General features: G+C 39.2%; 1 protein-coding gene across 1 annotated transcript; it reads right to left on the bottom strand.

The window, feature by feature from the left end:
* Positions 1–8,963: 8,963 nt before the first annotated feature.
* LOC138626251 (lymphocyte antigen 6S-like) lies at positions 8,964–13,295 on the bottom strand. The gene is made up of 3 exons (XM_069707766.1): positions 13,163–13,295; positions 9,298–9,405; positions 8,964–9,209 (listed from the first exon to the last, which is right to left on the bottom strand). The coding sequence occupies exons 1-3, from the start codon at positions 13,209–13,211 to the stop codon at positions 9,055–9,057; spliced, it is 312 nt and encodes a 103-aa protein (XP_069563867.1). The 5' UTR covers positions 13,212–13,295; the 3' UTR covers positions 8,964–9,054.
* Between the last annotated feature and the right edge of the window lie 1,314 nt (positions 13,296–14,609).

Raw genomic sequence — 14,609 nt, 5'->3', positions numbered from 1 at the left:
TACAGCATGTTTGTTTTTGTGTGAAAAGCTTGTGTGACTTCCTGATTCCACTCGGATTATTCAGTAACAAGGTGTGTTTCGGAGCATTTAAACAAACTGGGCTGAGTTTGGACAATATCAGATTTTACCCAATGGAAGCTGCCATTCCTTTGCGTTAGGGTGTAGATTTTCTTCAATTTGTTCACCTAAGAAACTGTTGTATTTTCAGTGTGCCATGTGTATGTCACAGCCGCCCCCCACCAACACAGACACGCACAAAGAAATTGTAGCCGAATTCTGCCATTAACAAAAGATAATAGATTATTTTGGAAAGGTCCAAGTGCATAAAGAAATTAAAACTGCAAGCATCGATATGCGGGCCCTCGCACGCTGCTGCACGTCTGGGAGCCGGCGGCCCCGACCCGCTGGGGCGTGCTGCAGCGTGCGAGGGTCCGCATATTTCTGCTTGCAGTTTTAATTTTTTTCGCGATCTCGTTCCTTATTCTTCTTAAAAAAAAATTTGCCTTTTTTTGGTGGCTTTAACATCTTCAAAAACTCATGAAAGTTGGTGCCTGACGCATGTGCAAAGTTTCGTGAGGTTTGAAGCATCGTTTGACCTTAAACATCAACTTCCTGTGTCACGGCAAAACATCAAACTTAGCCACGTCGCCCTATGCTATATACTTTATATTAAATACAATAATTACTTTTTTTGGATGACATACTATAGTATGACTTTTTGGAGTATGACCTTTTTCTGAACTGACATGCATGCCTCAAGTGGGGATTGAACCCAGTTATTTCTCACTGCTGCAATTTCTCTAACCACTGCACCACTGTGTCATACTATAGCATGTTGTCTGAAATGTGGAAAAAAAAAGTCAAACTATAACATTAAAATGTATTTATGGGATTTTGGGGGATAAAGTTTGTGGTAGTTTGGACCGAAGGAAGATAGGAAGATAGATGGTGCAGTGGTTAGCGCTGCTGCCTCTCAGCAAGAATGTTTGGAGTTTGAGCTCCCCCTTTGTCACAACTTCTTTTTTTTTTTTTTAAATCATACTACAGCATGTCGTCCAAATTATGAAAAAAAAAAGTCATACTATAGCAAAAAGTGACCCAAAAGTCATTTTTGGGTCACTTTTTGGCCGCCCCGTCAGGGGCACACCAATCGACTTTTCAAAACTTTTAATTCCAAACATGTTAAGAGTGCACAGACTAAATTTCAAGTCGGTCTGACAAAATCTGTCGGAGGAGCTTGTTAAAATACAACATGTGTGAATCGCCTAAACTGGTGACTAAATTCAAAATGGCAGACTTCCTGTTGAGTTGACGTAATGGTGCCTAGGAACTTTTTTGTACATCTCGGTATGATACACATGTCCACCGAATTTCGTGCATGTAGGTAAATATAGCCGCTCGGGCATCTGTTTAGGGGGCGCTAGCTGGCCACTTGGCCACGCTCACTCGCGGCTCAACTAAAATACGAAAATCTTTGCCGGGAGAGACACATGCACCAACTTTCATGAGTTTTTGAATATGATAAAGCCTCCAAAAATGCAGTTGTTTACGGAGAATAATAATAACGCGGAATAAGAATTCCTTGAAGAACAATAGGGCTTTTGCACCATCGGTTCTCGGGCCCTAATAAGTAGTTAGAGCAGGTTTGTCTCTGATACAGAGTGCACAAACTCTTTTCTGAATTTTATTTGTGTCTTAAGCGGTGAGAAAGTTTGCAGACCAGCTTTTCACTTGAGCAGGTGTGGTGCTTACAAAGCAGCCAAAGTAAGTCTAAAATCAGCAAACCCTAAAATGTACTGATGATTTCTTGTTCTCTCTATCCTGTCACTGTTTCTAAATAGTGCTCATTACAAAACAATTTTTGCTGTAATTTATAGTGATGTGAACTGCATAACCTTATTAAATTAAGCCAAACAATTCAATGGTTGATACATGATTGTGGTTTTATTGAAAAGGTATCAATTTGGAGTCGTTGACAGCTTTTACATGTTGAAAAATGCTTTATTCTTTGTGGGTTGCACAAATTATGTCAAGAAAAGTAAAGCATTTTTAAGATGTGATCGTTCCAGGGTTTCAGAGAAAGAGCGTGATGATGGCTGAGGAGACCAGCAGGAGGATGACACTGGGACCAGATGGTACAGCAGTGTTGCACAAGTTCCCTTTACAACAGGTCTTGGAGCTCAAACATCCAATGTTGTGCATGCAGCCCTTACTCATGTAACCTGGAACAAAATGACGCCAGGATTTCAGTTCAGTAACATACCGTCTGAAAATATGCTAAAAACACTTGTGGTGTGGAGGAACAACGTACCCCACTTACTGATGGCAAAATATCGGTCCGAGAGAGCAGGACAAGTTGTGATCTGTGTGCAGTGTTTAGGACCAGAAAGCCGACAAGTGTAGCATCTTAATCCACACACTATGCAGACATAATAATGATGTCACACATGGATTAAGATTCTCATCAATTTAAAACTTTTTGGAAAAAAGCACCATCACTTTCACAGATATCTTTTTTTAATCTTCACTGACATCCGGAAGTGGTGTTGGTACAGGAAGAGGTCCCTCACCACAGTGTGCAGTGACACATTCTGCAATCGAAGCTCAGAAGAGAGAAATTGAACGAGCTGCCCTCTCTATAAAAACCTGATCAAATAAAATATTAAACTTCAGAGTGAGTGAAGAGCTCTTTTGGACAACACTACCTTCGTCGCTTTTCACAATGACCTTTGAATAAATTTGTGTTACAATGTCCAACAAAAGCTTTAAAAATGAATTAGAATTTAATCTGGAAAGAAACAGATATTTTCCAACTTTTCAAGTCCTAAACAATGTGCTCTGTCTAAATAGACTTTCCTAAAAAAACCTGAATATTATCATCCTAGAGAGAACTTTGTTTGTGTGATAAATTTAAACGATGCACATATTTTATCTTTCATTGCCACTTTAGTGTCTAAGACCACTTTCAGTTCCTCCTTTTGATTTTCAGAGAACTTTCAACAAGAGCAAAACATAAAAAACTTAGTTGATCTTTTTTCCAACACAAAACAACTACAATAATCATGTGAGATTAATAATCTGTTGATATCATATTTAAATGTGTTAGTCAGAGGAACCAAAAGTATTTTTGAATTGCTGTACTTCTACATAAATAAAAGATGTGCATACTTCTTTGACCACTTTTACATTATGTCCAGATGAGTCAGATGAATAATAAGCTGCTCTTACCTGTGGACACAGTCAACATCAAGATCAGAGCTCCATAAAGCTTCATGGTGTCAGGAAGAAACAAAGACGAGGTGAGATGAGAACTGAACAAAGGAAATAAAGCTTTGTGTTTATTCTCCTCCTTCAAAGGTGGGCATTAAACGCAGGGCAGGAAGTCTCAGTCAATCCTAAAATTGACTGATGATTTTTTGTTCTTTGTCTTGTTTTGTCACTCATCCTTTACATTAAGCTTCATTACAAAACTATTCTTGCTGTGCTCAATAGTGATGTGAAATGCAACAGAATAAAAAAAATTCAATGGTTTAGAAATGATTGATTTTATTGAAAAGGTATCAATTTGGAGTCGTTGACAGCTTTTACATGTTGAAAAATGCTTTATTCTTTGTGGGTTGCACAAATTATGTCAAGAAAAGTAAAGCATTTTTAAGATGTGATCGTTCCAGGGTTTTAGAGAAAGAGCGTGATGATGGCTGAGGAGACCAGCAGGAGGATGACACTGGGACCAGATGGTACAGCAGTGTTGCACAAGTTCCCTTCACAACAGGTCATGGGGCCCACACATGCAATGTTGTGCATGCAGCCCTTAGTCACGGAACCTGCAGACATGATGGGAAAACTTTAGATTAAAAAAAGACAGCAGGTCGTCAGGTCAGTAATATACCTGCTGAAAACATGTTTGATGCCCAGCTATAAACACTTGTGGTGTGGAAGAACAACTTACCGGCCACATCCAAAGAAAAACATCGGTTGAAGGTATTAGGACAAGTTGTGGTCCCTGTGCAGGATCCAGGACGGGCAGCGGTACAACTGAAGCATGTTAATCCACTCACTGTTCAGAAACACAGGATGATGTCACACATGGATTAAGATTCGTCCTTCAATTATGCACCATCTCCAGAATCAAACCCATACTGTCACACTCTGACCTGGAAAAAGTAATTCATGCACTCATTTTCTCTCGACTCGATTACTGCAACTCCCTCCTTTCTGGCATAAACCAAAAATCTATCTCCCGCCTCCAACTAGTCCAGAATGCAGCAGCTCGGCTTCTTACTGGTTTTAACAGACGACATCACATTACTCCAGTTCTGGCCTCTCTCCACTGGCTCCCGGTTGGTTTTAGAATTGATTTTAAGATTTTGTTGATCATTTTTATGGCCCGCCTGGGTCTGGCCCCGAGCTACATTATTGAAATGTTAGCCCCATATGAGCCAACTTGCAGCCTTAGATCCTCCAGTGGGGCCCTTCTGGCCGTTCCAAAGTCGAGGTTTAAATCAAAAGGTGACCGTGCTTTTGCCATTAGGGCCCCTCGACTTTGGAACGACCTACCTGAGCAGGTAAGGCTTGCAGAATCATTAACTTCTTTTAAATCACTTCTTGAAACCCATTTTTATAGAATTGCTTTTAAGTAATGTCGTCCTTTTATGTCCTTTTATGCAGTTCTTTTGTTCCCCTGTTTATTTTATTCATTCATTTATTTGTTTGTTTTCTATTCCATTTGCTCGTTTTGGTTATTTTTTTAGTTTTCTTGTATTCATTACCTTAATGGTATGGTCTTTTTTGCCTCCTGTTTTCTTAAATGTTTACCGGTATTGACGTTATGTATGACTATGCTTTGCTTCTCTGTAGAGCACTTTGTAAACTCTGTTTTTAAAGGTGCTATATAAATAAAGTTATTATTATTATTATTATTCTCATCAGTTTACACATATTTAGAAAAAAGCACCATCAGTTTCACAGATATCTTTTTTAATCTTCACTGACATCTGGAAGTGGTGTTGGTACAGGAAGAGGCCCCTCACCACAGTGTGCAGTGACACATTCTGCAATCGAAGCTCAGAAGAGAGAAATTGAACGAGCTGCCCTCTCTCTAAAAACCTGATCAAATAAAATATTAAACTTCAGAGTGAGTGAAGAGCTCTTTTGGACAACACTACTTTCGTCGCTTTTCACAATGACCTCTGAATAAATTTGTGTTACAATGTCCAACAAAAGCTTTAAAAATGAATTAGAATTTAATCTGGAAAGAAACAGATATTTTCCAACTTTTCAAGTCCTAAACAATGTGCTCTGTCTAAATAGACTTTCCTAAAAAACCTGAATATTATCATCCTAGAGAGAACTTTGTTTGTGTGATAAATTTAAACGATGCACATATTTTATCTTTCATTGCCACTTTAGTGTCTAAGACCACTTTCAGTTCCTCCTTTTGATTTTCAGAGAACTTTCAACAAGAGCAAAACATAAAAAACTTAGTTGATCTTTTTTCCAACACAAAACAACTACAATAATCATGTGAGATTAATAATCTGTTGATATCATATTTAAATGTGTTAGTCAGAGGAACCAAAAGTATTTTTGAATTGCTGTACTTCTACATAAATAAAAGATGTGCATACTTCTTTGACCACTTTTACATTATGTCCAGATGAGTCAGATGAATAATAAGCTGCTCTTACCTGTGGACACAGTCAACATCAAGATCAGAGCTCCATAAAGCTTCATGGTGTCAGGAAGAAACACGGACGAGGTGAGATGAGAACTGAACAAAGGAAATAAAGCTTTGCTTTTATTGTTCACCTTTCTTTAAAAACTTTCATTTCCACAGAAAGCCCCACTCCCTCTGCCTCCCACAATGTGTGACGCACATGAAGTGAACTAACCAGAGATATCCGGTTTATCCAAGGTTTGTAAATGAATACAGGCACTACAATTTATATTGTGATTGTTTTGTTTCGTTGTCCTGGGTTTGTATGCTCATGGTTGTGAATGCACTTATTGTAAGTCGCTTTGGATGAAAGCGTCAGCTAAAAATGAAATGTAATGTTTTATGGGTCCATAAAATGTCTTTCGTGTTACACAAATCATTATCTAAATGTTTTAACAGTATTGCTCACTTCAGAGGACTTTATTTGCAACTAAAACTTATTTCTTCAAGTTCATTAAGTTTCTTTATTTTCTAAACATTTTCTTAAAGTTTATGAGCTTTCCTGGATAGATTTCAGTTTATACATTTCCAATTAATTCAATTGTGAATGAATATAATAAAGAATTTTAAAGTCTGGTCAACTCAATATGCAAAAATGTGCAGTTTGACAACAAACTGGACAAACAAAATGTGTTCTTAAAAAAAAGTTGTGATTGTGTTGATTTTATCAAGACACTGCAAGGGAGTTAATCTCAAATCCGCCAGTTCAGAGAAAAACGATAGTTTCCTCCTGACACACAAAGAAATAATATGTGAGAAGCCAAATTCTCACTGTGATTTTACTGTAAATTCAATTGCATATTGGTATTGAAGTAATCTAAAAGTGAAACCAGACTGCAAGTGACAAAACAAGCACCAAATATTATTGCTGGAAGATTTCCATCAGAAAATATATGCAAAAATGTAATGCATGTTGATGAAAGTTAAGGCAACATGTTTAACATGTTTCCATTATTTCTGCGGCGATTTTAGTTTGTTGACCTTGTGGTAAAACTGGAAGACAAAATAGATGTAACCTGTGTAATACTTAAAAGTGTCTCAGTGTTTCTCCGTCAGTCATTCTTTCTGATCTGCCTGTTTGTTGTTGTTTCAGACCAGATGACTCCCACCTGCCCTGGTTTCCCAGTTACATCAGCGGATATTCCTCACCTTAGTCCTCGTCAGGCCCTCAGTATTTACATTACATTTCATTTAGCTGATGCTTTTATCCAAAGCAACTCACAATAAGTGCATTTCAACCATGAGGGTACAAATTCAGAACGACAACAATTAAGAAAGTACAATTTTCTTCAAGATGGCCAAACTTCAAAGTGCTATCACTAAGTGCCATTTTAAGTGGTACTAAAGTGCTACCTATTCAAGGTAAAGTATTTACATTAGCTTTTCATGTCTGCTTCTTTTTCAGATGGTCTTGCCTCTTCTGACCTGTTTTTGACCTCGGCCTGTCTATCTGGACCCCATTTTTGCCTGATGCTTTTGTTTGTCTGTAAAGCAGTGTAAGCTTCTTTTATATAAGTAAACTTTACCCTTTTGAAATTCTTTATCTGCCTCTCGGTGTTGTCCATTTGGGTAATTTTCTAAGTCATAATAAGAGTAAACAGAAACTTGAACTTTTCCATTACAACTAAACACCACCTACTAATGAAGATCGTGTAATATGACTGAAGGATCCAGACAGCGACTAAATGGAACTCTTGGACCATGTACACAGTAATGGCAATTCTTTAATGAGAAAAGGAACGTAAACTTAACCAGCAGCAACTTAACCTGCAGGCTCACAGTAATAAGCCTGCTGGGATGACAAAATATTTTTTTCTTCTCTAAATAATAATGTCTATGTCTATTACTTCAACCTATAGCTGTGTAACTGTGTGACGATACACAATATCACCCTGAATCTGAAACACTTGATTGGAATTCTGCCATTGACATGTTTATCAATTACACCTGACACATCAAAATGTTTCCTGTGACAGAGGCCTGATGTGTTTATTTGATTTTCTGTTTCATCACCAGCGTGCTCTGTCGGTTGTAATATGGTTATATGATAAGAGTCTCAAAAAATTATACCAAATTATGAGAAGAAAAATTCTCGTACCCGTTTTAAAAATGTATAAAATTACTTTTCATGTTTAAGGAGCCAGAAACGCTTCTAGATTAACCACAGTTTAATTGTCATTCACCGTGTGTACACTTGGTGTCGCTGTGGTAGATGTAAAACTCAGGTGTAGAGCAGACCGGCACATCCGGGAACTTTGGCTTTCAGGAAACGTACCCGCCCCATTCTCAGGAAGGTCACTGGTGACGTCAGATGTCTTACCCCGGACGAGGAAAGGTGTTTGTTGTTTTTTACAGTTTTGGCGCTAAAGTTTGAATATCGTGATGGACATTGTGTGTTGATTTGTCGCTGAAAACGGAACATTTATTCCGTGGAAACAGTAAACGGGATTTTCATTCTGCAACAGAAGAAACAACTTGCAGATTCTTTACTCAAAACAGCAGCTGGTAACGTATGATAATATCAAACAGAAGCGCAGTGAGTCAGCCAGCTGACATGTACCGGAGTTATGTTTTTTAATTACAAAATAAAAATAATTACAATCAGTTAGTTACTGAGAAAAAAAAATCTGCAATTGATTTACAGTTATTACTCAAAATCGTGGCAAATTACAAAGAGGTTACATCTAAATATATTCTTTTCATTAAAAACTTTGAATTTAAGTTTGACAGGAGTGTTGTGTACTGAGGTTTACACTGCCCAGTTTACATGTATTTTTTTTTTTTAAGGACTTTTCAGCTTTATTGCCCAGTTGAAAACATAATTTTAGAAAAGTTGTCAAATTAATGAGTTGCATTAGTTTGATGAAGTAATTAAAGTAGTTATATTACTTGTTATGTTTTTAATAGGGTAAATACTAATCTGTTGCATTTTACCTTAATAAAGTACCCTTCCCAACTCAGTTACTGCCTATGACATGCAGCATCAGTCCAGTTATATTACTTGGTCTACCATGTACATCCCCAGGTTGAACAGTTAACTGTATAATTTAATAATTTTCTCATGGTTCATGCTTTTTGTCCTGTTTTTCCCCACCCTGCTTCCTTATTAGGGATTCATAAAAACAAATCTATTATTTCCTGTAAACAGCATAATACATTAAAGGTAATGCCCAACTGTGGTTTCTTTGAACAAATGACCCGTTCAGTGTAGTTGCAGTGAACACGGGAAACACCGTTAATTCGCTGCTCGAGTGTGACATGTTTATTTCTTCTTCACTTGTACATATTGAGTTAGGAAAAAAAAAAGTGAAGCACAGAAACAAAAAGTATCCCGAGCCTCAGAGAAACAGTGTGATGATGGCAGAAGACACCAGCAGCAGGATGACACCGGGACCAGCTGGTACAGCACTGTTACACAAGTTCCCCTCACAGCAGGTCACAGCACCCACACACGCTATGCTGTTTTGGCAGCCCTTCGTGACAATGTCGAAACCTGTAAGATAATAACGTGGTAATGTCCACCTGGCATTCAGTACAGCAAACTTCATTCTCAACAACAGAAACTTGTGACAAAAACTCACCGTCTACTTTGAGAGAGTAGCATCGGTTGAAGATGACTGGACAAGATTTGGTGTCTGTGCAGGATTTGGGTTCGGCAGCTGTGCACGTGAAGCATCTTAATCCGCATGCTTTACAGAGACACAAAGCACAAGAGCTCAAGACGTGGCAGGCACAAACAGGCCAAAGCCTTTTTACACTGTGTTACATTGTGGGTGTTTGTAAGAAATGGATCACTGCAGTTTACAGTAATTCACATCCTGAAATGAGAGTAAAACTATGCCAATTTGAACGAGAAAACCATCTGGTGTCTTAGTTATTTTACATAAACCCGTATTTATTAATATATGCAGTGTTTCTCATAGGTTGAGAATTTACTAATGGTGGAGGGTAGCAGCGCACGCCTGGGGGCGGGTGGTTGGTGAAATACTGATACCGATACTTATCCATACTCTTTTTGATACTGCTCTCCATAATTTGGTACAAAAATAAAGATATGACAAGATTCAAGGATTTTTTTTTTTATCATTACTTTTTTGGCTAAAATAATTTAAATTGCTTCTTAAGTTTCCTGTATACAATAGTACAGTAAGTGAGGAAAAGGGATGGATATTGTTAAGATTTTAGTGATACTGCTGCTCTTACTGATTATTGATCTAATACTCTGATGATACTCCGATTGGTTCTTTTTGTTTTTTTAAAAGAAAGAAAAATGCCACATCATATAGTGTATATAGATTAATATTCTAAGTTGCAAACTGCACCAGCATTAATTTAAACTTTGACAGTGTTTTTACTGTGCAGTAGTTTCCCTGCGGCCCCCCACATCACTGAATGGTTGATCCGCCCCTAGTCTTGAGTGATATGAAACTGAAACTGAGTTTCTGACCGACAGCTCAGATGATGCTTTGACCGTTTTAGACTGAATTCATGAACGCACCCATAACTATCAGATGGTTAATGGTCATTTTTAATTTGTTAATCCATGTTTGTATAATTGAATGACTCAGGCTGCTTTAATACCTGACACATGAACTTCAAGCTTGGCTGTAACTTTGCATCTCTCCACCTGTATGTTATGAAATTTCTGGATTGCTAGGGTTTCAGCCCTTACATGCAAAAGACTCTCAGCCCTTATATATTTTATATTTAATATTTTTTACTGTTATTTTATTGCTTTCCTGTACCTATAATGCTGCTGTAGCGAAAAAAAATTTCCCCTTGTGGGATTAATAAAGTAACTGCTGTATCTAGGTAGGTAGGTAGGTAGTTACTTTATTAATCCCTAAGGGGAATTTTTTTTCACTACAGCAGCATACAGGAAGCAATAAGATAATAATAGAATAATAAAAAGCAATAAAATAGCAGTAAAAAAATATAAAATGCACAGCATATACAGTATATACAGTACAGTATATATATATATATATTATATACAAACAACCAAGAAACACAGACAACAGTGTTATTGTACTGTGATGGATTTTGCCAGAGGTGAGTTATTGTAAAGTCTTATTGCGGTCGGCAGGAATGATCTCCTGTATCTGTCCTTGTGACAGCGGAGCTGAAGGAGTCTTTTGGAGAAAGTGCTCCGCTGTCCCTGCAGCAGGTGGTTGAGAGGGTGGACAGGATTATCCAAGATGGACAATAGTTTGTTCAGTGTCCTCCTCTCCACCACCTTTTCCAGACTGTCCAGTTTGCAGCCGATGATGGAGCCGGCCTTCTTAACCAGTTTGTTAAGTCTGTTGGTGTCACCGGCTCCAATGCTGCTCCCCCAGCAGACCCCAGCGAAGTACAAAGCACTGGCCACAACAGACTGGTAGAACATCTCCAACATCTCGCTGCACACATTGAAGGATCGAAGTTTCCTCAAGAAAAAGAGTCGACTCATCACCTTCTTGTAGACAGCATTGATGTTGGTCTTCCAGTTCAGTCTGTTGTCATGGAGACACCCAGGTACTTGTACTCCTCAACCATGTCCACCTCCTCTCCCAGAACTCTCAGCGGTTGTGGAGCCGTCGCCTTCCTCCTGAAGTCGACCACCATCTCTCTGGTCTTGGCCACGTTCAGGAGCAGGTGATTCCTTCCCACCCACTCCACAAAGTCCTCCACTACTGCCCTGTACTCATCCTCCCGTCCGTCCCTTATACATCCCACCACTGCAGAGTCATCAGAGAACTTCTGCAGATGTCAGGACTCTGAGTTGTACTGGAAGTCAGTGGTGTATAAGGTGAACAGGAAGGGGGACAGAACAGTTCCCTGTGGAGCTCCAGTACCACTGACCACCGTATCAGACAGCACACTGCCCAGACGGACAAACTGTGGTCTGCCTGTCAGGTAGTCATTGATCCAGGAGACGGTGGGCGCATCCACCCCCACCACCCGCAGCTTCTCACTCAGCAGCAGTGGTTGGATGGTGTTGAATGCACTGGAGAAATCAAAGAAAGTGATTCTCACAGAGTCACCGGTTCCATCCAGGTGAGACTGAGCTCGTTGCAGCAGGTAGATGATGGCGTCGTCCACTCCCACACGAGGCTGGTACGAAAATTACAGAGGGTCCAGAGAAGATTTCACCAGCGGCCTGAGGTGGGCCAAGACCAGCCTCTCCAGCACCTTCATCACATGAGATGTGAGGGCAACCGGTCGGTAGTCGTTGAGGCCGGATGGAGTCGTCTTCTTGTGGACTGGAACCAGGCAGGACGTCTTCCACAGCACTGGGACCTCCTCCTGCTTCAGGCTCAGGTTGAAGAGGTGTTGTAGGACCTCAGCCAGCTGGACGGCGCAGGTCTTCAGGACCATGGGGCTGATGCCGTTTGAGATTGAGGGCTCTATGCAGCTCACCAGGGGGGGCAGAGAGGGGAGGGGGGGAGGCAGCAAAGGTGTTTGGGAGGTGTAAAGTGTGGAGGAGACAGATGAGGGTGGTGAACTAAACCTGTAGAAGAAACAGTTTAGCTCATTGGACCTCTCCAGGGAGCCCCCTGGTTGTCTCTCTCTCCCCTTGAACCCAGTAATCTCCTTCATACCGGTCCACACCTCCCTCACGTTGTTCTGCTGGAGTTTGGCCTCCAGCTTCCTCCTGTAGGAGTCCTTGCACTCCCTCATCTTCTCCTTCAGGTGGCGCTGCACTCTCCTGAGCTCCTCTCTGTCCCCAGACCTGAAGGCTGCTTTCTTCTGATTAAGAAGCACCTTCAGATCTATCTATCTATCTTACATGCAAATGACTCTCAGCCCTGACATGCAAATGACTCTCAGCCCTGACATGCAAAAGACTCTCAGCCCTTACATGCAAATGACTCTCAGCCCTGACATGCAAAAGACTCTCAGCCCTTATGTGTAAAAGACTCTCAGCCCTTATATATTTTATATTTTTTACTGTTATTTTATTGCTTTCCTGTACCTATAATGCTGCTGTAGTGAAAAAAATTCCCCCTTGTGGGATTAATAAAGTAACTACTGTATCTATCTATCTCTTACATGCAAAAGACTCCGCCACTGTCTGTGTGTCTGATATATTTTACCTGTTCAGTAAAAACTGAAAGCACATACTAATCAGATCCTACTACTGAGCTGAAACACGCTTATTCATTTTCTTGGCTTCATGTTTGCCACATTGAGATCAACCAGGATCGCAGTTTCCATTCTCAACCCCCCCACCCCCCTTTTTTTTTTTAAATTTTTTAAACCAGAAACATTTGCCTTTACACTTTAAAGTTTGAAGGATTAAACAAAAACAGTATATTGGAAGCTGTTTCCTAACCAGCTGGCTATGCAATAATAGTTCCCAAACTGTTTTTCACCTCCTTTCCAGCTTCTATGACAACCTTTAAACATTGCTAAGTTTCTTGAAGTTACAGCGATCATTAAAGGCACACAGAAAGATGATCTTACCTGTGGACAGAGTCATAAACAGGACCAGAGCTCCATAAAACTGCATCATGAACTTCGATTGTTAATCAGCCTTGTGAGAGAGGGAGCTGGAGCAAAGCCTTCCCTTTGCAGCTCAGCTTCTCTGTCTGCTTTTGAAACTTGAAAATTTGCATGTCTTGACAAAGCTTCCCCCCAACTGACCTCAATAACACTATCCCTAAAGGGACCTCATTATTCCCGAGACAGCCATGCTAACTAACTGTGTTGGGAAATGAAGACACGGACGAATGCAACTAGATAGCCTGTGAGGTTATTAGGATATAAACTGATTTTATTTTAAACATGTGTAATAATAAATAGTAAATAAAAGAAATTAGTTGAGGTGGTTTTGTTTTCAAAATAAGAGTTGTATAGAACTTCATTGTTTTTTTTTTCCATAATACATTTTTTTTTTTTTTTTAAGTCTTTTTTCAAAGCCTAATTTGTTTTATTCCGGTAGGTTTCCAAAGGGCACTTTATTTCAGGCCTTTTTTTCTATATTGGAGCATTTTGTCTCAACATCACTTTTCATGACACTGATGCAGAGTTGCAACAACGGTCAATCTGAATCAACCAGTTTAAAGCTGATGATGAGACAAAGATGAAAACAGGAAGGATTAGGCAACATGAGGAACTTCTTTGTGCTGACACTACTGGTGTGTCTGGGTTGATCAGTAGGATCAGCTTTTTATAAATGTCTATTAGTGAATGAATGGTGAAGTAAATACAGTGCATGTCCCAATGTCTTATGATTGACTTATGAAGTCATCAGCAGTTGGCAAATGTCGCAACATCCTGTATTTATTTCCAATTAAAAGTCCTTCAGAGCTTTTTCGGGGGTGACTGATGGGCTAATGAGACAGAACAGGACACAGGTGAGCTCAAAAACTAGTGGGAAAAAAACAAACAAGGGTAGGAAGAAAAAATAAAACGGACACAAGAGGTTAATCATGTAAAAATCAAACAGGAAACTCAACAACTACAATGCAGATCCATGCCAGCATTAAAATCAACATGGAATACAAAATGTAATTATAAGAACTAACATTAAAAAAAGCGTCATTACAGAATAAACATGTCATTAGCACATTAACTATGACATCACAAGGATTACTAAGTTCAATGTCTTTTTTGTTTAATTAATGTTGAACAAGGTGGTGCACATTGTTACAACCAGAGATGCAGCTCTGAAACAGCTGGTTGTGAAGCGCAGTTTAATGTGTAACTGCCAAACAGATTTTATAATGGATTTATTTAAACTGTAACAGTATGAATTTAATGTGTGACATGAATTGGGCCATATTTCCAAAATGAAGATAACTATGTTTTTATTTAATATTTGTATTCATATTCGATAGGCTTAATTTGTTTTGATATAATTAAATAAACACAATTCTTAATTCACAACTCTTCAGATATTGGTCAAAGA

This window comes from Brachyistius frenatus, unplaced genomic scaffold (assembly GCF_029030835.1).
Source record: "Brachyistius frenatus isolate BFR_SWC_R1_liver_20210118 unplaced genomic scaffold, ASM2903083v1 Contig_72, whole genome shotgun sequence".
NCBI classification, from domain to species: Eukaryota; Metazoa; Chordata; class Actinopteri; family Embiotocidae; genus Brachyistius; species Brachyistius frenatus.
This window is presented reverse-complemented; position numbering and strand designations above follow the sequence as displayed.

Excerpts from the sequence above, each read along its gene's own strand:
- LOC138626251 (XM_069707766.1), bottom strand. The coding sequence starts at position 13,211 with ATGATGCAGTTTTATGGAGCTCTGGTCCTGTTTATGACTCTGTCCACA. Across the intron at positions 9,406-13,162 it reads GTTTATGACTCTGTCCACAG|CATGCGGATTAAGATGCTTC; the intron begins GTAAGATCATCT and ends GTCTCTGTAAAG. Across the intron at positions 9,210-9,297 it reads CTACTCTCTCAAAGTAGACG|GTTTCGACATTGTCACGAAG; the intron begins GTGAGTTTTTGT and ends ATTATCTTACAG.